Raw genomic sequence first — 25,593 nt, 5'->3', positions numbered from 1 at the left:
CCTATAACTCTAAGACATAATCCAACCTAGGGATAGTAAGCAGCAATTTGAAATTAAGTCAAGTACTCAGGAATCTATGAGGACCTCTACATTTGCCTCTTGATGTCTCAGATCACCCCAGCTTTAGAGGGGCTACATTCTAACTTGTCATGAACTGATTTTTTCATTATTAAAAGAATATCTTAGAAATGGGGAAGATGCAGAAAGGGATAATCAGAATAATCTAAACGGGTGAAAGACTTTTAGTCCAAAGAGTTGGAAAAGATGGGTCTGTATTCCAGGAGGGAGCAGGGAAAAAGGAGATCATGAGGGATCCAGATTAAGAAGAAAATAGCTAGTGTAGATATCACTGCACAGAGCTATCTGATCTAGGGTCTAATAGAAGAACAGAAGGGCATGAATTTCAGATAAGAAAGGCCTGACCTAAAAGGAAAGTATGCAGAATTTCTTTACACCAAGACATTAATATATGGAATAAACCACCTCAGGCAGCAATAAAAGTATCTATTGTAAAATAATGTGCTTTAGGAAGAAGTCTGAAAACAACTGCCAGATCAAAGGAGAGAAAAAGACCTAGACAGGCTTCCTGGCCTGATTCTGTCCTATGTTCTTACAAGCTGTATAGGAAAAATGGAGATTTTATTCAAAATAATAGCAGGTGTCTAAAGCTAACTCTCAATAAATAATTAGGAGTACACATTTCTTTATGACTCTGAAATAGCTGTGAAATGGTGCACCAGCTGAAATGATTTATATCTTTAATAAATTGCATTCCCAGACTGATAAATGCAGAACCCCGCACTACTATCCAGATTATGGGTACACCATATAACTATCCCTGAATTAAACCTGAATCCTTTTAAAGGTTTGGATGAGGGACACTCCCCCCCGACAGACATTCCTGTCCTTCTCTATATGAAGTATCTAGTCAGTTTTCCAGCCAACAGACTTCTTTTTTTCCATGAGGTGCCTCTTCCACTTACTTTTCCACAAAATTAGTCTCCTTTGTATGATTCCTCCCATGTTCTCTGCAGTAATCTCGTCTATGTTAAGCGCTCTGTGTGGTCATGAGCATCAATCTATGATTTTGTTAACACTGAGTCAAAAATTGCGTGTTTTAGGTAGATAAGTTTGTCTGCATGAGAGTGTTTTACTGGCTAGACGTAGTTATACTGGTGAAACCCCTCATATGTACAGTGGGGGAGGAGCCTGGCTCTACTTCCAGCTGCGAGGAAATAGGGAAAGATCAGGGCTTCAAACTTCCTTGATGTAGGAAGTGCACTGCTGAGCTGGCTCTGTGTAAGGTGGAAGGACCTTGTTTTACTCCCTTCCGCCACAGCAGTATTCTTTAACTTGCTGCTACTTTCTTATTGGTGAAAAGGTTTGGTGTGTCCCTTTCTTCCCTTCACCCATATCTGTCACTAGTTATGTGGGAAAGGTACAGTATGTGGACATGTGTTTTTAGCAAGCTGAATTTACCACCTCTGAGGCACAAGCTTCATCAGATGTCTAAGGTTTATGAATTGCAGCAAAAAAACCCAACACCTGATTAATGGTAACCTCACCATATTGCTTTTTGCTGACCAAAAGACTATAACAATTAGTTCAATATAAAGTATGGTTCAAAGCAAACAGTATAGGACCTTCCAAGGAACTAGGAAATTCACCATTACTTATTTCATCAGTCCTCTCAGAATACTCTGGGCATGATTCTGGTACATTTTACCCTGGTGCATAATCAGGGGTGAAAGTAACTTAAAGGACTTAGCGGTACGCCAGAGTCCTGAGTGGGGGCATGGCCTCAACTGGAAGAGGCATGGCCTCTCAAGATTTAAAGGCCCTGGGGCTCTGGCTGTGGCCTTTAAATCACCCTGGAGCTACCAGCTGCAGAGGTGGCTGGGAGCTCAGGGGCGAATTAAAGGGCTCGGGGCTCCAGCTGCCGTGGAGCTTTGGGCCCTTTAAATCACCACGGGAGCCCAGCTGCTGTAGCTCTGGCGGTGCTTTAAAGGGCCTGGGACTCCCCGCAGTGGCTGGAACCCTGGGCCCTTTAAATCATCGCCATGGAAACCTGTCCAGTCTGGCACATACCAGACTGTCCTGGCTTATTTTCACCTCTGTGCATAATGGAAGTAATGTCACAGTTGTCAAAGGAGTTACACAGATGTGTAAAACTGGGGTGAGGTTTGAATCTGGCTATTGCTCTTTCAAGTTCTATCTGATTGCATTACATTTAAGCAAGAACTCTTCATAGCCGGTTGACTGAGTGAAAATATCAGATGCAGAGAAAACAATAGCAGGGTATTCTGCCCTTAAGAGAGCCATTTCAAAATTCTATCAAAATATTAATATCAAACAGCATTTTAATTACCACCATTTAATGCCAGATCCTAATGGCTCCCCTCCCCAGATTTGTGCTAAGGAAGGCAATCCGATAAAGCTCCTGCTGTGTGTACTCACAGCTCTGTTCATGGGCCAGAAAAAATACATATTTGCTGACTTTACAGAGGAAATCAGGGATTTTAATATTTATGATGCTGTGACTATACCACAGATTATTGCTATCCTCAAGTGCCTTCACATAACCTTAAAGAAAGAAATATATTCCCTTAGTATCAGGCAAATGCTGTAATACACTTTTTTGTATTTTAGCATTCCCACTCTCTCAAGTAGTTTGTACAGCCTGGAGGAGCAACCACAGAATTACAAGCTCAACAAGTTATCAGCGGAATGTCTGAACCCCTTCTGTGCCTGCCACAAACCTGACACATACACGGCAAATGAGCATTTAAGCCTTAAAGGTGACCTGAGTGGGGAGGGAGAAGAGGGAAAAAAATAGCTTGAGCCTTTGTTTTGCTCCCTTTAATGTTAAAGGCGGCCTGACAGTGGTTGTTTTATTTCAGTTTTTATTTAAAAGTTATGGTTTTGCTGATTTTATTGTTTATATTAGAAATTTAAGTCTTTCTGGCCATGAAAAATTCTATGATGGTGTCAGAACTAGTGAAATAATGTCATAACAAGAGTCAGAAGAGTGTAAGATGAGTGTCTGAGAGGAGAAGGGATTTGTAATCAGATTGATTAGTGTTCTGAGGTCAGATCCTTGGCCCCATTCTAGTCCCTTTACACTACTCTAAAATTTGCCAGGAACCAGATTGGTTCCTAACTGACCCCAAATTCCAGGGGCCACAAATGTGACATACAATCCTTTACTCTTTTCCCATTGAGGGCCTCAGCCTCCACCAGCATGCAGAACAACAGAATGGGATCAAGAATAGAAGCATGGATTGTGTTAGGCAAGGCAGAACATCACCAATTTGGGCCACCGAGAAAAGCCTGTAAGCTACATTTTAAATCAAGAATTCCTAGCAAGTTCGGACTGCGTGTGAATGTTTAACCAAGAAATAGGAGATATGATTTTCAAATCACTTCTTTTGGCCAGGCTTCCACCACTGATTCTCACCTTACCCTTCAAATTCCAATACAGTACACACAGTCACATATTTTAATTCAAGGAGGTTGAACAAGTGCTAACAAACTGCATATACAACATGAATTTGTCACTACTGTATCTCTCATCAGCCCGTACCGTCTCCTTAGTTTGTAATCCCTCGTTGAATTAAATCTAATGTAGCTTCTATGGGCCAAATTCAGCTCTCCACTATATTTATGTAAATTTTGGATAATTCCTTTGAACCCCTCAGGGAACAGACATTTTATTTGACTACCAAGCACTGTACAAATACAGCTAATGAGGATATGGATTCACTATAGTAATTAAGAGGTTAGCCAGCATTCTATCTGTAGTAATAATAATAATAATAAGTCAATAGGTAATTACTAATAAGTCTGTTGGAGTGGACATTTGGTTTATGGTAATGGCACTACATTGGGACTCAGGAGTTCTGTTTCTGGCTATAACAGACTTCATACATGACCTTCAGCAAGTCACATGTTCTCTGTGCCTCAATTCCGCAGCTCAAAAACAGGAATAATGATATTTTGCTACCCCACAGGGATGTTGTGTGTATAAATTCATTAATATCTGAGGTGTTCATATACAAAAGTGAAGAGACCACAGAAAGCCTGTAAACAAATAAATAAAATTCACAGAATTTTAAGGCCAGAAAGGAAAAATACAATCATCTAGTCTGATCTCCTGCATAACATAGCCTATGTAATTTCACCTAGTAATTCCTGCACTGAGCCCAAATAAGGGTAAGAATATCCTCTTTCCAAGAATTTGTAGACAAACCAGTTTGGGATATCAGGCTTTGTAATAATAGAAATGTCTTGCTATTTCCTTTTACTTTCATTATCATCTTAAATTCTAATCCTAGTTCAGTTGAATTTAATGGTAAATGGAGTTCAACTGGAAATGGTTCAGACTTAGAGACTAAAGACCAAGTGGAGCAGAGTAAGCAGAAGAACAAGTCTCCAAGGTTTCACCAATCTGTATCAACTGAGTTGTGACATCCACAGCTAGGGGGTCTCGCGGTCTCTTCAGCCCAGTATCCTTGGCACTAACAACTGATCATCTGACTTTTATGATGTGGACATCTGGAGCGAAATCCTAGCCCCAGTGGGAAATCCTCTCCCAATGTGAGTTTTGCCTTTGGCTTTAATGAGATCAGGATTTCAGACATGTTCACTAGGAACTGGATTAAGACCACCAGCTCATGTCAGTTAGGCCAGCAAACTGCCATATCATAGTAACAGCTTTCAGCTGAAAAGTTCCATGTCCCATTATTTCTCAGCAAACATTGAGCATACATGAATGCAAGATGGCCTTCAAAGATTTAAATGTCAGACAGGACTGTTAGATCATCTAGTCTGACCAACTGTATACCAGTCTATTAAATTTCACCCAAAGACAACGAGGAGTCCTTGTAGCACCTTAGAGACTAACACATTTATTTGGGCGTCAGTTTTTGTGGGCTGAAACCCACTTCATCAGATGCACGGAGCGAAAAATACAGTAAGCATTATATATATCAAGAGTGAAAAATACAGTAAGCAAGTAATGCTGTGATATATATACTGCTTACTGTATTTTTCACTCCGTGCATCTGATAAAGTGGGTTTCAGCCCACAAAAACTGATGCCCAAATAAATGTGTTAGTCTCTAAGGTGCTACAAGGACTCCTTGTTGTTTTTGCTGATAACAGACAAAGTATTGCCTCTTGGAGCTGCATACACATCCAAAGAGTGTGTGGTATGATATCATTTTTCACCCAGTTAAAATACATAATATTTAATGTATATGACCCAAATGTAAAGATACGTAGATATTACAAAAAGAACAGGAGTACTTGTGGCACCTTAAAGACTAACAAATTTATTTTAGCATGAGCTTTCGTGAGTTACATCGGTGCATCCGAAGAAGTGAGATGTAACTCACGAAAGCTCATGCTAAAATAAATTTGTTAGTCTTTAAGGTGCCACAAGTACTCCTGTTCTTTTTGTGGATACAGACTAACACGGCTGCTACTCTGAAACCTGTAGATATTACAGTGATGGAGTACAGTACAAATAACTCGGCCAGACAAAATAAGTGTGCTTTGTTAATCTCTTGCAGCATTCTGATTGGCTAAGTCATTCCTCACCTTACCCAGGCCCTCTCCCCATATCTAGGCTTTCCCTTGCAGGTATTAAGCCTATAGACATGAGTCCTAATCCAACAGATTTCTTCAGTTCTATCAGTTTAGTACTCCTGCGTAGGTAGTCACAGGATGTATTACAGAGAGCAGCGGTCTCCAGAGCAGACCTATTAGCTTTTCTTGTGAGACATCTAGAAGTCACACATCCTGCCATGGCCTGTTAGGGCATAAGCTGGAGGCAGAGAGAGGAGCAGACTTGCAGGTCAAGATGTTTCAAGGAGCAGAACTCTGCTCTGGAGGCAGCTTCTCCATAAGGTTAGCTTCTTGTGGATTTACAGACCTGAGTACCTGTCTGAGGGACCTAAGGGGGCCTTGTCAGGCTTGAAGTCCTACTAGAAAAGGTTAAAACTCCCAGGAAACCTTGGAGGCATGATTGACATTCCCTCAATCCCCCATTTTCTCCCACTTCACTGCTCACCCCATATATAACTGGTCACGGTCTGTCTCTCGCTCTCTCACACACAAATTTATTCCTTTCCCCTTGCACCTCCCAGAGCTCCCTTCTCTTCCCTCATCCCTTAGTATACCCATGGCCTAAGAGGAGGAGAAAAAGTCTAGATATTCCCCCACAACAAACCTCCTATGGTTCATCAGAAAAATGTATGGTGTATACTTGCGGTACACTAGAAAGTTTTATCCTAAATATCTAGAAATAATTTTGAGTCAATACAATTAAAATTCATTGTGCTATAGCAGGAAACTATAATTATAAACTTCTAAAGGAAACTGAGCTTTCTTGCATGAAAGAAAAAAAAAAGGAGGTCCAGAGCAATTAGGAGTTAGCAACTACTTTTCAGATAACACATGATCTATAACAACATATGAGACTGAAAGCTTCTAAGGCAAGAGACAGAATTTTGGATTATTAAAAACATATGCTAAATAAACTAAATATTGAACCAATAGTAAATAAAATTGTATAGTAAATTACTTAAAGTATTAGGTTTGCAGGTGGTTATACCTATTGTGAATTGCAAGAGAAATCAGAAGCAGTTTTGAATTATTAACTATATACCCTGGGCTGCTGAGAGACATTTGTATGTGTGGGATAAAGAAAAAAAGGCTTAATTTTGAATCATACTGATATTTCAGTAATTACGTAATTGTTTAAGTATATAACTTAGAATTACTTTTGACTTAACTTTCACTGACAGTCATGTAATTTTCAGTTGACTGATGCATTGATAAGGATTTGTGTTAAGGATCCATAGAGACATACTAGTATGTAAATCACTTCCTTAGAGTAGTAAGTTGACAAATTTGTGATAAGAATTTATTATGATTGAATCTATTACTTCTTAGTAAAATTTTAATAGCCTGTTAAATTCCTTCATTTAAATTTTGTACTCCGTAACATGTATCCAACCTTATTTTACTTTCTGTAAATTCCTAATTACCTTTACATTCCATTTTGATTAATAAAACTGATACACTTATAAGAATTCTCAATTCTGTACATTAACAAAACCCAAAATTCAATCAACGTATGAGAAACCTGATTAATTACAATTACTTAACTAAGTATTTCATACTGTATTTATCTTAATTGTCTCACACTTTAAAATACTGCACATTCTAGTATGGTGATTTTATACTAGTATTTAAAATAAACATTCTTCTAGTGCACAGATAACCACTCTGGTACTGTTGCTTACAGGTGATGTATGCTGTCAGTGAAATAAATAGTTTAGCAATGAATGGAGTGAAGCAAGACCTAGTTTTCATGAACACCACATTGTGATATCTTTATAGGTTACAACCTGCAAGCAACAAGCGAGGCTGGAAACATAGCAATATGTTATGGGAATGAGTTAGACTTTGTGCAAAGGATCCAAGGAACTGAACAGCTGCATTTCAGGTAAGTGATTTTTAAGTTTCAAGTCTCTTCCTCAAACAGCATTTGTGCAATAGAACAGAAAACATTTCTGCTTCATTATTTGTCAGAAATTTAAATATGATTAGTTATGCTTGAGAACCAGCCATCATTTCCAGAGAAATAGCCCCAAGAGCATCAGTAGCAGGCTCAAAGGTAGTTTTACCGGTACTGGGGAAAGGCCGCCTAAGGCTCTCTTCAGTCAGAAGGGTAACCCTGCTGAGTTGGAGTAGACATGTGAGTACTTGCCAATAACAAGAAGATTTATTCTCATTCTCTCTCTTTCTCCTCTTCCTTTTTTTCCTTCTTCTGCTATATTTTTAGTGCTTTTCAAAACAAGTCTAGGAGTTGATGATTGCAATTCTGGAGTGAAATATATTTACTCATTTCAAAGAATCATTCTGCCAATTGATTATTGTTTTATAATCACTGAATTCTACTAATTTCTGATGCATCCTTCCCATGTTGAGTCTCTAGATGGATTAGAGCTGGCTATGCTGGCTCTCTGCCACCCCTCTTGCCCCCTGCAGAAACCCTCAATGCAAGGGAAATGTAGGCAGCATGCCCCAGGAAAAGAGATGTGAAGTGCTCCTCACTGGCAATTCCCAGCAGCCTGACCTATTCCTGGGGGCTGTAGTCAGGTGGGTCCAAATTAGGGCAGCCCTCAGAAAGTAAAGGGGTGTGAGAGGAAATAGAGGGGCTGAGACAGGAGGAGAGGCTGCAGAAAGGAAAGAAGAGAGTAAAAATGTTAAGAGTAATTAGTAGTTGTACAGAGTCTGTAGAGCACTAAACATTCCCAACCTTGAGGTAAGTTGCCTTTGTGGAGTACAGCTAGTCAGTTTCTTTCAAGTGGGGCAAATCCTTGGTTGCACTGAATTCAAGGTGAGCTTTCCTGTTGATTTCAATGGGACCAGGAAATGGTCCTGTGTGTTCAAAAAATATTTTCTTGTTCTCCAAGCCTGTTCTATCCATTCAAATATTTCCTGAGTTCATGCTAAAGGTGGTTGCAGCAACATATACATACACCCAAAGAAAAGGAAAAATATATTTCCAAATATGTATATTTAGTAATTGATGTTAAGTTTAGTAAATAATTTTCACTATCTACAAGTAAAATTAGTTATGTTTATTCCTCTAAATAATATTTTAGACACCTATAGCAATTTCTGAGGATCTCAGTGATTTCTGAGCATTAGTAAATTAAGACTGAACACTCATGAGGTACAGAAGAATTGTTTTATAGATGCATTACACATTGAACAACGTATTCAATGCCTGGTTCATCTGAGATTGCCATAGAATGCAATTTGATTTATTCAGTCACTTGTGCTGCTGAATGGTTTAGGTACTATGGAGAAAATAAACACAAAATCAGATATGCCTCTTCAAACTGAGGAGGGCAGTCACGTGTTTTTCTGCTCTTGGATCACTGTTGTGCAACATCTAACATGTACTGCCAGTACCATCCATAGAGTGCCTCTAAAATTCAGGTTAGTTGATAAAAGGGTAAATATGCCTTCTGGGGAGGAATAATAGTGGAAAATCTGAAATTAGTGTTCAACCAAATAAGCATCAAGTTTGCACTGAATGAATGAAGATTTCACAGAAACACTTTTAGATCGATGACTATGATGATTTCCTGTTTGACGTTTGTCTGTGCTCCTTGTGCACCTATTCCACTTTATAATGGTCCTTGGGAGACTTTCGTTAATTATTTGCTTATAAAGTCATTTAAAAAATAAAATATGCTCACATGGCTAAGTAGTAAATGTTTAATTTAAAAGCAGCAGACCATGACATAATTTTAATTTAAAATTAACCTCCTGGGCTGAGGCTAATTAAACTAACTTCTGGGTCACAATGTACACACTTCACTACTTAAAAATACTACTAAAAACTATAAAAAGCTTAACACACTTTTCCTCTAGGCTGTTATATTTTATATAGAAGAGCTCTGTTTATCAGAAGAGATTCACAGCATTCTGTGCTCAATTTGTCAGACAAGGTCCCTAAGACTGGCTAATCTAATCTTTCAGTAACTGTCCGTTTCTGGAAGCCACCTTCTCCTATGGACTCTGAGCCACAGGGCAGAATGGAGGTGGAGAAATAAGGGGCCCAATTCTCCATGATCTTGCATGTTGTGTAATCACTAACACCAGCACAAAGTGAATGCAAAGTGGGTGTAAAATGCTACAAAATTAGAATGCTAATGTTTTATGTCTGCTTTGCACAGGTGTCAGTGATTACACAAGGCACACGCACACACAGAAAGGCCATCAAGGCCCAGTGTCTCTATTTTTGTTGTTCTTTCCACTGGATTCAACAGGGCCCTTGCATGACTGGGACAATAAATGAAAAAAAAAAAAAAAAAAGATCTGAGCCAAATGAAGCAATATAGAGCAACACTAAAATACATGGTGGTGCAATAGTGAAGTGTATAGTGTGTTATTTTTCCGTGGGCAAAAAGGAGGCCGAAATTACAATTTTTGCACTGTAGTGCACGAATGAGGAATGTGGCCTATCTATTGTGTTGTACACATTGCAGATGCATGGTAATTATGGAGGTGCTTGATCACGACTCCATAATTAAAGTTGTGTTCTGAAATGTGTTTCAAGTAGGGCACACACTTCTGCTTCTCTATATGTATATCGCCTATTAGTATGAAATGTCATTGTTAGTTTCTATGCCCTTCACATTTTCTTTGCAGTTTATGTTTGCTTTCTTTCATACATTTTTGGTAGAAAGCATTTCAAACTGGCCTGTGTCCGAAGTTTATACTTGGAAGTCTATCGTTTTTGTTGACTGATATCTTTCAAAACATGGTTTTTCTGCACAAAAATTGCTCCTCCCCCACTTCACCAATATCACAACAGCCATACACCACAGAGCACATACCACAGCCATACCTCTCACTCCCCTTTTACCAAATTACCTTCCACCACCATGCCAAACTCCCACACAACAAACTTACTGGGCCGAGAGCACACCCATATGCAAAAATCCAGTAGATATCTATGTATATAAAATGTTTACAAAAATTTAATTGTATAAATTTAAATATCTACATCTAGAAATAAAAAGACAAAACAAAAGGAGGAGAGGGCAATGGAGGGAGTGGGAGACTCAAGCATTTCATTTTTTTCCCCAAAGTATTTCATTATTTTTCCATCCTAGAATCAGCAGTTCATTCCAACCCACCCTGCTTGCAAATCCACCTCTTGCCTACTCCCACTTCATTGCAAAAAAGAGAAACATCCAGCCAACATCTTGGTTGGGATAGAAAGCACTGTATATTTTTGCAGTGATATTATTAAAATCTATAGAAGTGATGTCCAACCTTTTCAGCTGTGGGGAATTTAAGGGGAGGAAGGACTACAATCAGGAGGTAAGGGGCAATTTAAAGGTGCCACTTTTCTCCTCCAGTCCCCACTTTGCTCTCCTCTCCCCTAACTTCTTAAGAAACTGACTTAAGATCTTATATCTTTTTAATTTAATAATTGGAGATATTCCTATCTCCTAGAACTGGAAGGGACCTTGAAAGGTCATGGAGTCCAGCCCCTGCCTTCACTAGCAGGACCAAGTACTGATTTTTGCCCCAGATCCCTAAGTGGCCACCTCAAAGATTGAACTCACAACCCTGGGTTTAGCAGGCCAGTACTCAAACCACTGAGCTATCCCTCCCCCCATATCCAAAAATGTAAGAGCCTATGAGCAGCTCTGAGCTTACACCAAAATTTAGATTCAAAGCTGCTCTTCCTGAGTACCAGCTGGGTTTGGAGGTGAAATATGAATCCACCATTTTCAAGTCCTACTCTTAGCATCCCAAACCCTCAGAAATACACCTATTTCTTCCTTCTTCCCCAATCCCTCCCCCTGAAAAACCACCCTCCTCATCCCATATCACTGAAGGAAACACCTGCAACATCCTAGGAGGCCCCGAGTTTTGCCTTCTACCACCCAGTCCCAAGTTATTCAGCCCATCCCCTCCTCCACACACACATTCCAGTTTTCCCAGGAAAAAAACCCCAAATCTCTCCTCAAAGGTTGCTTTGCTCCCCAACTCCTCCTGAGAAAGCTACAGGTAGCTTTCTTGAGGTCAGAGTTTTGCACACTTGCTACACTGCTACTTTAAGAGTCACCTCACTTCATAACAAATCATGTGATGGCCCCCTTGTAGTGAGACCAGATGAAGGGCAGGGAAATCATCTTCAAGAGGTAGCTCCTTTTATCTTTGGAGTGGTGTTAACAGACAAGAGAATTTTGAAAACAAGTAAGAGAAAGGAAGAAACTGAGAATCACAAGAAGGGCTCTTTGAGCGACTGGGTGCTAAAAATTTTGAAGCTAATTGATAGTACTACTCTCTGATTAGGACAAATGAGCAGGGCTACAATGAAAATCTTACAAAAGGAATCATCACCTGATGAAAAGCAAGTACTTAATGCAAGCTCCCTTCCATTAAAGGGAGATGAGATTAAAGAGATCCCATTGAATTCAACTGTAAAACTCACAGACTTCAATGAGAGCAAGATCAGATGTCAACCTATGCGCTTTTGCCAAATGTTGTGGTTTCTAATTTTATTTCCTGCTCTCCGTGTTGCAATATTCTCAATCTGCACTTCTTTCTACCTACAGTTATTATTACTTGCCATGTAGTAGGGACCCAGTGACCCCAGCTATAGCAGGCTGTCCCTGCAGAGCTAGGACCATGGCGGTGGTGGCAGCAGGTGGGCAGGGCACTGAATGCCACTGGCTCCCTGGCCTGGGAAGGGAGAGGGACCTGCAGAGAGGTGCTGACGGGCTGGCACTGCATCCTGGGCCTGTGCCAGCCACCCTAACACCATGACAGTGAGTGCGACAGTGCTCCCTCTCCAGTGCCACCCCATATACCCCCTGCAAGTACACACATACCCCTCAAGCACTCTCCCCAAATATCCCATTCAGCACCCCCATCCAGTTTCCCCTCCCTCTACCCCTCTATTTGGGAACTTGAAATATGGTAACCCTAAGGGTTGCTCTATTCTCAGCACCTTCGTTTCTGGAGCTGGCAGAAGTGAGTCCACCCTGCCAGCAGCCACCTAACCCCAGTGCCTGGGCTGGGCATTGGGGTTGGGCTGTGTGGCCATGAGCCTGAAAGCCATGGGGCTGGGGCAGGGCAGCCAAGGGGAGCAAAGGGTGGTTCGACTCTGCGCACAGGGAGTGTGGGAAGAATGGAATCGAGTGCAATGGCAGGTCCCTGGCAGCGAGCAGGGTGTGACCAGGCTGCTGAGAGTAGGGTTGCCAATTTTGGTTGGACATATTCCTGGAGGTATCATCACATGACATAGTATTTAATTAAAGATTAATCCTTATTTTCTGGAGACTCCAGGGCAATCCTGGAGGGTTGGCAACGTTAGCTGAGAGGCAGGTCCCCCAGGGGATAAGTACTCCAGGGAGCACCTCGGGGAGCATCTCATGGCAGCCAAGCTCCACGGGCAGAGTCCAGCTCCAGGGGGCATTGCTGGCCAGCATCAGGCTCCTCGGGGGCAGAGGCAAGAGTATGTCAGGGACACAGTGCCCTACAGTTTGAAAAAGCCCGTGCTAAATGGAAGGCAGAAACCGGGTGGGGAAGACAGGATGTAACCCTGCATGCCCCTCCCAACATTGCACACAAATATGCTTGCTCACCTCAGGCGCTAAAATGCTTAGTTACAGCTCTGCAGACATATAGTGATGTGGATGGGGGTGGTGAGTAGAAGGCCAAGATAACAGATAGTACTACTGTTAGATAGTAGGCAGTAACTCCAGCTTCCCCTGCTTAGCCCTTATGTGATACCAGTTTTCCCACACACTATACATAAAAGTCTACTTCAGCCATCTATAAAGAAGAGTGGCAGAGAAGTTATTTCCCCTGAAACAGACTCAAACATACCTGGCTCTTACAACCTTAATCTAACCGGTTTATTATCAGATTCAACTCTTTACAGCAATCTCTTTTATGCCTACATTTTAAATTTCATAGCATGTTTACTTAATACTTTTCTTCAGTGTATAACATTATATGAAAGGCAAAACACATAGTATTAAAAACATTGTTCTATACTCAGTTCAGCTCTGCATGTGGGGAAGTGAAAGTAATCTAACATCGTTAACCAAGTTCCATTACAGATCATAGTAAAGCAAAGAAAGATTCACTCCTCCCCCCAGTGAATGAGTCCAGACTGCTCAGATATTTTTCCTTCAAGATATTACTTACAATTCACTCCCAGCATCTGTCAAACAGAGGCTAGGGACACTCAGAACATGGTGTTGCATCCCTGCCATCCTGGCTAATACACATTGATGGACCTATCCTCCATGAACTTATCTAGTTCTTTTTTTAACCCTGTTATAGTCTTTACCTTGACAACACTCCCTGGCAAAGAATTCCACAGGTTGACTGTGCCTTGTGACACATAAGTACTTCCTTTTGTTTGTTTTAAACCTGCTGCCTATTAATTTCATATGCTTGTGTTATGTGACGTGTAAATAACATTTTCTTATTCACTTTCTCCACACCAGTCAAGATTTTATAGATCTCTATCATATCCTCCCCTAAGTCATCTCTTTTCCAAGCTGAAAATCCCAGTCTCTTTAATATTTCCTCATACGGAAGTTGTTCCATACATCTAATCATTTTTGTTGTCCTTCTCTGTGTACCTTCTCCAATTCCAACATACCTTTTTTGAGACAGGGCAACCAGATCTGCATGCAATATTCAAGATGTGTGCATACCATGGATTTATATAGAGGCAGTATGATATTTTCTGTCTTATTGCCTATCCCTTTCCTAATGGTTCTGTTAGCTTTTTTGATTGCCGCTGCACACTGAGTGGATGTTTTCAGAGAATTATCCACAATGACTCCAAGATCTCTTTCCTGAGTGGTAACAGCTAAATTAGACCCCATCATTTTGTATGCATAGCTGGGACTATGTTTTCCAGTGGGCATTACCTTGCATTTATCAACATTGATTTCATTGCCATTTTGTTGCTCAGTCACCCAATGTTGTGAGATTCCTCTGTAATTCTTCGCAGTCTGCTTTGAACTTACAAAATTACTCAAGGTAGTTATTGTCTGCAAATTTTGCCACCTCACTGTTTATCACTTTTCCAGATAATTTATTCATATATTGAACAGCACTGGTCCAAGTACAGACCCTTGAGGGGCACCACTATTTACCTCTCTCCAGTCTGAACATTGGCATTTATTATTACCCTTTGTTTCTTATCTCTTAACCAGTTACTGATACATAAAAGGACCTTCCTTCTTATCCCATGACAGCTTACTTTGCTTAAGAGCCCTTGATGAGCATCTTTGTTAAAGGATTTCTTGAAAGTCTAAATACACTATATCCACTGGATCACCCTTGTCCACATGTTTGTTGACCCCCTCAAAGAGTTCTAATAGATTGATGAGGCATGATTTCCCTTTACAAAATCTGTGTTGACTTGGTGATCATTTTGGTGCAAACTACTGGAAAAAAATAGAATCTAAGCTTTTGGGAAATGACATATCAGCATGGCCCTCCAGACAGGTCAGGTTTGATTTAGCATGGCATGACATGGACAAAGGGGTGGAGTCCTATCTGATCTTCCTGCTATGACTAAACTCTACCTTGTAGAGAGTGGGGTAGGCCATAGTAGTGAACTCACTGCTGGATGCTCCGGATAGGCTTCCAGGCTAGCCTTTCCATTGATTTGCTTAGTGCACTAGAAATCATAAGAGCCATCATGGGGCAAGGGTTGGACATTTTGTCTCCAGTGGCAGAAATCCCAGATGTAAAGATGGGCTTGCACAAATGAGAACTCTGAGACTGGTCAATTATTGACAAGAGATCAATATTATGGCTATATATTTTACCATACTTTTCAGTTATCCCTAAAAGTACACATCATGTGCAGGCACTATCTGCCAACATCGGAGAAGGGTAAAACAACAGTTGAGTAGGGTGGAGAAGGGGAAGGAAGCAAAAAGTAACAGAAAAATATAAATATATGGAAGGACATGCGGTCACAAGTGAATAAGGTCTTCAAGACATTGTATGAGCGATGGTAAAGGTGGTACTTTGAGATCACAATAATGAATGCTGATGTTCCTTTCCCCCTCCTCCATGCACCTTCACTACTGCTTCTACCTGAGTATCTGCTACCGCTACATTTGCCTGAATCTGTCAAAAGTGATGGGACACTGCCAGTGCTCTGTAGTCGCATAACTCTGATGCTGGAGAAGTAAAACTGCATAAGGACTGCATAAACTATTGTATGAGAGAGCAATGCTGCTTGCTGCCTGGAAGTCAATGGCTCCACAAGAACCATAGAGAAATCATGTAACTACCAAGTAGCTGCAAGCGCTCTAGTGGGTTCAACTTCCACTGCTGCCTGTAGCCAGTTGCAGCTCCAAAGGACTTGGAGTCTCCATCCTTGTTGAGGATAGTGCATTCAGTGTCTCAATGTGGATGAAATGCTGCGGTATCAATTCTCTTTGGATACATTGAAAAAGTATGGGGGCAGGTGTTTGTGTATATATCTGTCACATTATCCAACACCTGAAACTTCTCCCTAGGCAAACAGTATATTTAATACCAATAGCACATATGAAAGATGCTATGATGTTAATTTTCATCTCCAAGTAGCCCTTTGACTCCAGAAAATCATTGGAATTAATAGTGGCTGGCAAGGATCACACTCTCACAATCACTTGTCTAGCAACTTATGACTGAACGCCAATCATTAACGTTCCCGACTGCCTAAGAATGAGAAGCAGTCCAACAATGAGGCCAGTTTCTAAAAAGGGATGCAAAGGTATTGAACATTTCAAGATGCATGTACCTTTCGCAGCCGAATATTTAACCTCAAATATAATAAGCTGAGGTCCAACATGGAGCTTCATCATGATGGAAGACAAAAAGGTAAAATCTTCAGTAAAGTAGTGCTGGGGACCAGAGGCAGATTAAGGTTTCCAGGGGCTAGAGCAAGTGGGGGGCCCCTCCCCATCCCTTCTGCCTCCGTCCCTACCCCCCTTGTGCTTGCAGCCCTGCCCACAGCCCCACCTCTTTCTGCCCCTTCCCCAGGGCCTGCTCCTGTTCCACCCAGGGTCTCCCACATTCTGCCCCCCCCGACTCCATCCCCACAACCCCCTTTGCTTTCTGCCGCCCTGCACTGCGGTTCCAAGACCAGAGAAGCTCAGTCCCCGCATCAAGGCCCCGGGACCGTAGCGGGCAGAGCAAGCTCCTCCAATCCCATGGCCACAGCACACATTGCTACAGATAACCAGGGTTGGGTCCCTGGAGCTTCTCCTGCCCTGCCCATCTACAAGGATGGGGTTGAGGGGCCGCAGGGAGGGCAGGGCTTCCCTCACCCTGCCTGCCCAGTGGCTGGGGTTCCAAGCTTCCAGTGCCTGGAGGTGAATTTTTTTCTGGGGCCCCCAGTTGGCCGGGACCTCTAGGTACAGGTCCTGTTGGCCCAGTGGCTAATGCGTCATTGCTGGGAACTATCCATGGAACAGCAAGAGGAGGCCAATATTCATTAGGCCTCAGGTCTTATTGGTACCACAGCACTATGCCATATGATCCAGGACCTAAGTGGTGACTGAAAATTTTAGGGGAAGCTTTCATATACCTTGCAAGGAAATCACTTCCATGAGACTACTGCTTTTTGAATATGGCAAGCGGTATATGGCTCTCTTATGTTCAGCCCTAGTAAGGTGCCACAAATACTCCTCGTTGTTTTTGCCGATACAGAATAACACGGCTACCACTCTGAGCCCTAATATTATTTCCTTTCTCTCCCATCCCAAAACTGTTTGAACTATGTTATCACTTTAATTGTACAGGATCCAATTCTTACCTTTCATTCCATACTAAAAAGGAATGTATTAATAATTAAGAGTGCTAAGAGCTCTTCAAATGTTTTTTTCCCCCACCCTGATCCATTATCAATTCTGTGAATGATTTCACTAAACTCTGTATATAATTTTAAAAAGGAAAAAATGGAAAGATTGATTGGTAAACAAGAGCTATCATCTATAGACTCATTATTCCTCATGCTCCAACCCTGCACTGCCCTTTAGAAGATAAATTTCCTCTCTGCTGTATAACTGCTGCTCCATGGCTCCATGATTAATTACCAGAAGCCACATGCAAAATCCACCCATGATGGATTGTCTGCAGGCATCAGCATAATTACCCACTATAACCATTGACAGTTCTTGTCACTTGAGCAGCCAACCATCAGGACACAGAACTGAAAAAAATGCCTTGTAAAGAGAGGCAATTAGAAAAAAGCAAGACCCATCCACAATAGTTGGCGTGGTCTCTTAGCTGTAGGGATCAACTCTTAGCTGACAGCTAAAGCTGTGCGAGTAATTCATAACAAATAATTTTCTCAACAAACAGTTTATTTTTCAGCTTGCAGACTGTGCATGAGCAGGCTAAAGTTTCTGCAGCTGTATTAATTTTTGATAATTACACAATATTTTACAAGACTTAATTCTGTGATTTGATCATGAACAGTTAGTATCCGATAACTGAAATTTCCAAATATGTCAGTTAATGGTCACAAAAAAAACCCTACATGGTATTGTTTCTGTCCTTGATTGAATGAACAATTGTAATCTAAAGGAGAGTTTGAATAAGTGCCTGGGCTTTGGAGCTTTCAGAGTGAGCAAGGATAGCAGTTTAAAGAGAAGTATAGTTCAAAATTCTCTTTATCTTCTAACAAATTGTAAACCCTTCGACTTTGAGTCACACAGGCTTTGTTTAAGGCTTCATTCCTAGAAAAATTAGGCTGCAGTAGATTTTAGGGTCTAAATCAGTGCCCACTGAAGTTAATGGAAAGACTCCTAGTGACTTGGTTTGGATTCTGTTTACTTTCCCCTTACTATTCCAATCACACTCCCACAAACAGAATGTATGTGTAGTCCTAGTGTCAGATTTTTTGTCTGCCCTGTTTAATTGCCTCTCTGCTGGACCCCTTACAAGGCATACTGGGTATTCTGTTCCCTTGCTGTGTCAAATGGTGTGCCATCCCATATACAATATGCCATTTCCACTGCGAACTGTAATAAATGCAGGCATTTACGTCCCATGAACATTCATGGGAGTAAAATGCAATCACTTGAGTATTTGCAGAAAGTGAAGTCAAAAGGGCACAAACATAGCTGAAGGGAATTCTGATGGGGAAGATACCTCTTAGTATTACATTCCCCTAGCCCTACTGACAACAATCCTCATAAATTACGGCAACGGTCAGAACAATTTTCTCTTCCATAGAGTTCAGCTTTCCAAAATGTGGCCTATTATTTCCACTTCTATTTTTGACTGAAAATTGTAAAACAAAATTCTGGTTCCTGGTTTGAGACTGGAATGCAGGCAAAACAGAATACATAAATAGAGAGAGAGAGAGAGAGAGAGAGATTGCTAGAGAGAAAGTTAGTTGTATGCTTTCTATTTTTTGACACAATACAATGTACCATATTCAATATTATATTGGCTGTGTGCCACTGAGTCACAGACTGAGACTTCACTGCAAAACTGTCCAAGGTTAAAATGAGACAGATGTTAAGGAAACAAAGGAGTGCCTTTGAGTGCTTTTCTGTTAATCAAGGCCAACCACAGAATGAAAAACTGTAACACAGAAATCACCTATTTGAAACAGTGTGAGTGATGACATTAGCCATCAAAATGTCTCTTGTGGTTTTTCTATGACTGTGGATGCAAAATTTCATCATACATAAATGACTTGCATCTGAAGAAGTGGGTATTCACCCACAAAAGCTCATGCTGCAGAACGTCTGTTAGTCTATAAGGTGCCACAGGATTCTTTGTTGATCATACATAAACACATGCCTATCACAAGATGGGATGTACCTCATCCAGTGCATCAAATGTCCCTACAACAACTATGTGGGTGCATAGGTGCCGATTTCTGCTACCATCAGTGGATGCTTGACCCCCCTCTGCTCCCGCCCCGACTACACCCCTTCCATGAGGCCCCGCCCCACCCCCATTCCAACCCCTTTCCCAAAGTCCCTGCCCCTATTCTGACTCCTTCCCCAAATCCCTGCCCCAGTCCTGCCTCTTCCCCACCTCCTCCCCTGAGCACGCCACAGTCCCTCTCCTCCCCCCCCCCCGACCCCTTGAAGCAGCCAAACAGCTGTTTGGCAGTAGCTGGGTGGGAAGCGCTGGGAGGTAAGCAGAGGAACGGGGACATGGCGTGCTCGGGGGGGCACGGAGGAGGCGGTGGGGGGGAGGGGAGCTTGGCTGCCAGGGGGTGCAGGGCACTCACTAATTTTGGAGCACCCACGGAGTCAGCGCCTATGTGTGCGTGGAACCAGACAGTTCATTCAAGCGCATAGTGATTTTCATGGAAAAATGAGAAAAGACAAAAATACTGTAGCACCTGTGGGCAAACACTTTTCACAAAGGGATCACTCAATATCTGACTGCTCAGTACTCGCACTCAAAGAAAACCTACACAAACACCTTCAAAAGATGAGCCTAGGTACTTAAATTAAAATTTCTGCTGGACATTAAAAACCATGGACTTAGCTATAAAACCAGTGTCTCTGTTAATTACAACAATTTGTAACACACCCTACTGCCTGCTAACCAGTAATTACGCACTTCATTTTAAGTGGTATCCTCCAGCAGTGGTTCTCAGCTAGAGGTCCGGGGCCCACTGTGGGGCCACAAGCAGGTTTCGGGGGGCCACCAAGCAGGGGCAGCATTTGATTTGCAGAGGCCCAGGGCAGAAAGCTTAAGCCCCATAGCATGGGGCTGAAGCCCAGGGCCCTAAGCCCCGCCACCCACCAAAGCTGAAGTCTGACAAGTTAGCTTCACAGGGCCCCATGTACCATGGAGCTTGGGCAGTTTCCCTGTTTGAACCCCCTAGCATTGGCCCTGTTTTTTATATGCAGAGAAACAGTTGTGACAGAGGTGGGCCATGGAGTTTTTAATAGTACGTTGGGTGTATGTGTGTGTGGGGGGGGGAGGGGAGGGCTCAAAGAGAAAAAGGTTGAGACTCCTGTCCTACAACATGTGTGAACCCCTTATGCCTACCTGTCTGTTTGTCATGGGGTGCTCTACTCACTGCTGGAGTGCCTCCTTCTGGCCACATCTAGGGATTAGCTCTGCGAGGCTGATGGCCTTCCTTCAGGGTCTTCCTCACCCCAGGGTCTCCCTCTAGGATTCAAGAAGCTCCTTTGGGACTCAGCCCTCCAGCCAGGACTCTATACTCCTACCTTTGCAGGGTTCTGAAATCCCACTAGATAACCATTTTAGGGAGTCTATGCTCCATTGCCTCATCTGTGCCACTTCCCCAGTGATTGTTAGAGGAACCTCAGCCACCCACTTTTTTTGGTTCCAGTCCAGGGACCCTTTATGTGCAACTGTGTCTACTTTCCCTCAGACTCTGTTACTCTTTCCCTAGACCCCTTTTTACAGCTTCTAGGTCCCCTCCCCTCTGGGTGTACCAGCACAAATTCCTTCTTCCCAGGGAGTAATTGCAAACTACTGACCACCATAGCCTCAAACATCCCCTCCCTACTCCCAGAGAGTTGACTGCAGTGTACTTCCTCTGCAGCCCCTTTCTTCTGCCTTTATGCCAGCTCCTCCTGTTCCTCCCCAGCTGGGCTCCATCTTCAATCAGTGCTTCAGGCCCTGGGTCTTCCCCAGGTGCAGTCTATCAAGTTAATCATCGTAATTTACCAGCTCTGCCTTGTATGGGGTGAACACCCCATCATGCTGTCCCACTTTGTATTTAGCTCAGACACTCTAGTTACTTTCTCCAGACCTAGGAAAGCTTCATGAAGCTCAAAAGCATGTCCTTTCCACCAACAGAATTTGGTTCAATAAAAGATATTACCTCACCAGGGCCAGCCTTAGGGAAAATGGTGCCCTGGGTCAACTTCCATTTTGGAATCCCTGTATGGACACAGTGCCCCCCATTGCCCATGGCCTATGTGGACTCCCCACCTCCCTGCTCCCCTACCCCTGCACTGTTCTCCCTTGTGGCCCTAACCCCTGCACTGTGACCCCTTTGCCCCACCCCCTACGCTATGCTCCCTTCACTCATAACTGCTATGCTGTGTCCCCTTTGCCCCAACCCCTGCAACTCCCTCGTGCACCCCTAATCCCTACACTCCCGTTCTGAGCCCCTAACCTCTGCACTGTGTTCTCTTTGCCCCAACTTCTGCACTTCCCCCCTGCACCCCTAATCCCTGCCCCCCATTGCCCTAACCCCTGCACTCCCCTCCTGCATCCCAACCCCTGCACCCCACTCCTGTGTCCATGCAGGGAAGCTGACCTGGATGTACAGAGCAGCTGGCATTGCTGCTCACTCCCCCCGTTGAAATGCAGCTCCTCATTGTGCACCCCTAGGGGGCTATGATGGAAGGAGCAATGTAAGGGCTCCCTGGTTACTTTCCCCACCTGGGTTGCATACAGGCAGGGCAGGAGAGCAGCAGCTCCTGATGCTCGCCTCACACCACAGCCCAGGTGGGGAAAGTGTCCTGGATGCATGGAGCACTTGGTGTTGCTCCTTATTCCCCCCACCCCCCAAACATACAACCTCCTAGGGGGACATGGAGGAACCGGGGGGTGGGGGTGAGAGCAGTATCTGTACATCACCGCTTCCCACCCCCACCCCAAGATCCTCTGCCAGGAGGAAGCAAGGATAAATCTGGGTGCCCCCCTCCCCAACGTAGTGCTCCCCTGCCAGCCTGGAGCAGTTTCTGACTCTATGATCTACACAACGGAAGAAGCCTTTTCTTTTTCTTTTTTTAAAACAAGCATTATTGAAGGGTTTTTTCCTTTTCCCCCTAAAATAAATGACATCACTGCCTGACAGTTGGCTAATCAGCACAGTAAGACTGGAGCACTGAGCCAGTGACAGCTTGAAATTGCTAAAGTATTCTGAACTGCTTTCTGAATTCCAATCACACGAAGTCTAGCAGACATCTGATGAAGTTTCAAACTGATAACATCTGGGACTTTTACTAAGAAAATGCCAACATTTATTAATCAATATCCAGTGTTTTTATTGCCATTCAATAGGGATATCCTAAACAAGAACAATTTTGAAGTTTAATTATTCTGCTGACACAATAGATGAAGAAAGATTAAAATGTTTAGATCACTGTAGCATGGCTCAGCAGTCAGGGGTCAGGACTTGTCACATTATGATACTGTCTTGACAATAACTAGGCTGCACAAAGCAGCCTAATTTTTACCTGAATGATACTGTTTCTCTACAAACCTTTGATCAAACACAAAAATTGAAAATACTCATATCTGATTATATTTACCTACCACATCATAAGCTTGTGTAATAATATGGAAAAGATTGGGCAGTGCAAGGAATTCTTCCTCCATTGTATTTATGGAGGGTCTTGTATATTTGTGATGGAAGAGCTGGTGATTTTAAGCAAAGGAAAAATTGCTTGGAAGATAAATTGATTTAAAAAAGAAAAACACCACAAAGACCTGAATATATTGGGTTCCGACCAGATACAAAAATTGGTGGAATGAGGTCTCATAATGAAGTAGAGAGGCATTAATCACCATTAAGAGTCATCTCTTAATAAATGTGATGCTCCCCAAACTCTCCTGTGTGTAGGTAGCTGGAGAAAACTTATTTGGAGAGCAGGGGGAGCTACTGGAGATATTTGGATACTCAAGGTGTCCCAGTCATAGGGATTTGATAAGAGAGATCTCTGGCCACAGCAAGGAGTTGTAGACAGCAGCATGATGCTGACTGGCAGACGAGGGGGTTTCTCATCGAGAGATAAGATTTTCAAGGAATATGTAGGCAAATTTAGGCAATTCACTTTTCTTTTTTTCTCTCTGTAACAAAGATGAGCATCTATTATATAGTTTAGCTTATGAGAAGTGTAAATCTCAGTATGTTAAGCAAACTGTTTCTTTTGATGTCAAGCAGCTAGACAAATATTTGGGATCCAATGGATTGTTCCAGTTAGGAGGAGAAATTGATGACAATCAGGTATTTCTCTGATGCAGTTTTGTTTATTTAGCAGTAATGTCCTATGCCTCTGAATGCAGAAGGAATCAATAGCAGGAAACAGCTTTTTTTGCTTTCAGCACCAAGAGCATTTTTCAGTTTGCCAAAAGCCTCTCCCCAGGTTTCTTCCAGGGTCAGCTACCATGTTTTCAACTGCTTCTTCAGGCTGTCTGTCTCTGTCTTTTCCAGGTTTTTTTGGCCTGCTCTGCATTCCCCATGGCTACCCAAAAACAATACTTCACAAAAGCTCCTGGTTGGGTTCACATTCTCCTTTTGTCTCAGGTGGGGGCTTATAGTTACAATTATGTTAACTGAAAAGTGAGTTCACACTCGTCAATCTCAAGGAGGGTTTAACTCCACCCACAACAAGGTTTCACCAGGCTGATAAAAACATTCTCTGTTTTTAGACTTCTGGATGATATTATACAATTGTATCATGAAATTACTGTGCCATGGAAAGCCTCTATGTATGTGAATCCAGTGTTGCTGACAGGACATGCACAAGGCACACTCCAGACTGAGGACAACAGGAAGGTGCTTCAGTTTAATTACAGTGTTTTGACCACTGAAAACTTGCAAAAGAGTAACTGCATTCCAAGGGAAAAGAGACCTCCTCTTCTGTATCAGGGAGGGATTGTTTGGAGCAGTGGCGAGGTACCAGGGACAGAATAAAGAAAGATAGGGATTGGAAACTAGGGAGTGTAACTGTGCCTCAGTGAATCTCAGCTGAGAATATCAAATTCAGGACAGATTGCTGAGAAACAGGGCAGACATGCCCCAAACTGGTGGTTATTCTATCCTTAGCTATACCAAGCCAGTAACAAAAGTAAACTTCTGTATCACCACATTGTTTAACAAGAAATAAAAAATGCAGTCTCCTTAGGCATTCCGGCCCTTGGATCGCCACTCAGCCACTGGACTTTATGATGAGTAGTTACAGAAAACCAATTTAATCAGATATAGGGGCCTTCCAATCCCAAGGGATCAGCCACTTATCCAGGTCAATATATAAAATTCAGATTATACCCAATGATCACACTGATGCCAATACTTTAGTAACTAAAAACCAAAGGTTTAAATAATAAAAGCAGAGAAAAGAGTCAGAAATAGTTAATAGATCTTATACATATTAGTGATTTTCAGTGTTCATAGATCAGGATCATAGCAGTGACGGAATAAACTGCTAACTTTCAAAAGTCTCTCTGGAATCACCCAAACAGATTGGGTCATCAGGGGTCATCAGTCCTTGTTTATAGCTTCCTTGTTAGAAATCCAGTCCAGAGAAAAGAAGTGATAAATTAAGACAAAATGGACATGTCTCATGCCTTTTTATATCCTCCCACATGTGCATGGAAATTTACTGTACCAAATTAAGTCCACAGCTCGTTTATGGAAAGTTACTGGCTCAAGATGGAGTCCAGCGTCACATGAGCATATCACATGCCCTTGCATGTTTTGCTGAATCACAAGGGATGGCCATTGGCCCCTCAGAGTTGAGACGTGCAGGAAGACCTACTGGTCAGGATGAGTTTCTTCAATGGCCCATTGTTAAAGTGTTCTTAATGGGCCAGCAATACATAGCTGTCTAGCCTCCACGTGAATTTATTTGGGGGGGGGTGTAACCCAGGAATATAACACATGCATAAAATATAAGTACATAGTTAATATTCATAACTTTACATACAAAGATGGTATATGCATAATGAACAGGATAATCATACTTAGCAAATCACAACTTTTCCGTTGACCCCTTCTATGACATACTTTCTACAAGATCTGTTACAACTGTACAATGGTGGTAGCAACAACGATACAAACAGTCATCTTTCTTATATACAGCATCACCAGGAGAAACACAGTGGCTAGGATGGTGTTTTCTGGAAGGTCACCAATGCATTGTAGTTTCCTCAGGAAATCAGTAGTGTCACGGAGATAGCTGGGAGTGCTGGTAGCATAGGGTCTGAGCAGAGAGTCTACATATCCAGACAGTCCTTCAGTGAGAGTTCCAATGCCCGAGATGATGGGGCGTCC

General features: G+C 42.4%; 1 protein-coding gene across 10 annotated transcripts in view; it reads right to left on the bottom strand.

Moving 5' to 3' along the window:
* Positions 1-25,593, bottom strand: part of GALNTL6 (polypeptide N-acetylgalactosaminyltransferase like 6) — a 564,733-nt gene that overhangs the window by 184,479 nt on the left and 354,661 nt on the right. The window contains exon 1 of one of the 10 annotated variants that reach the window (XM_039541784.1): positions 21,850-21,906. The exons of 8 other annotated variants lie outside the window; for them this stretch is intronic. Coding sequence is in view for 1 of the 2 variants with exons in the window: in XM_039541778.1 (XP_039397712.1) it covers positions 20,604-20,661 (58 nt within the window). In the remaining variant the exon portion in view is untranslated. Of the gene's footprint in view, positions 1-20,603; positions 21,083-21,849; positions 21,907-25,593 lie in introns of those variants that run through there. One more of the 10 variants, XM_039541778.1, reaches the window with a different exon arrangement.

Source organism: Mauremys reevesii, linkage group 5 (genome assembly GCF_016161935.1).
Source record: "Mauremys reevesii isolate NIE-2019 linkage group 5, ASM1616193v1, whole genome shotgun sequence".
Lineage (NCBI taxonomy): Eukaryota > Metazoa > Chordata > Testudines > Geoemydidae > Mauremys > Mauremys reevesii.
Note: the sequence above shows the minus strand (reverse complement) of the source record. Positions and strands in the feature narration are given on the sequence as shown.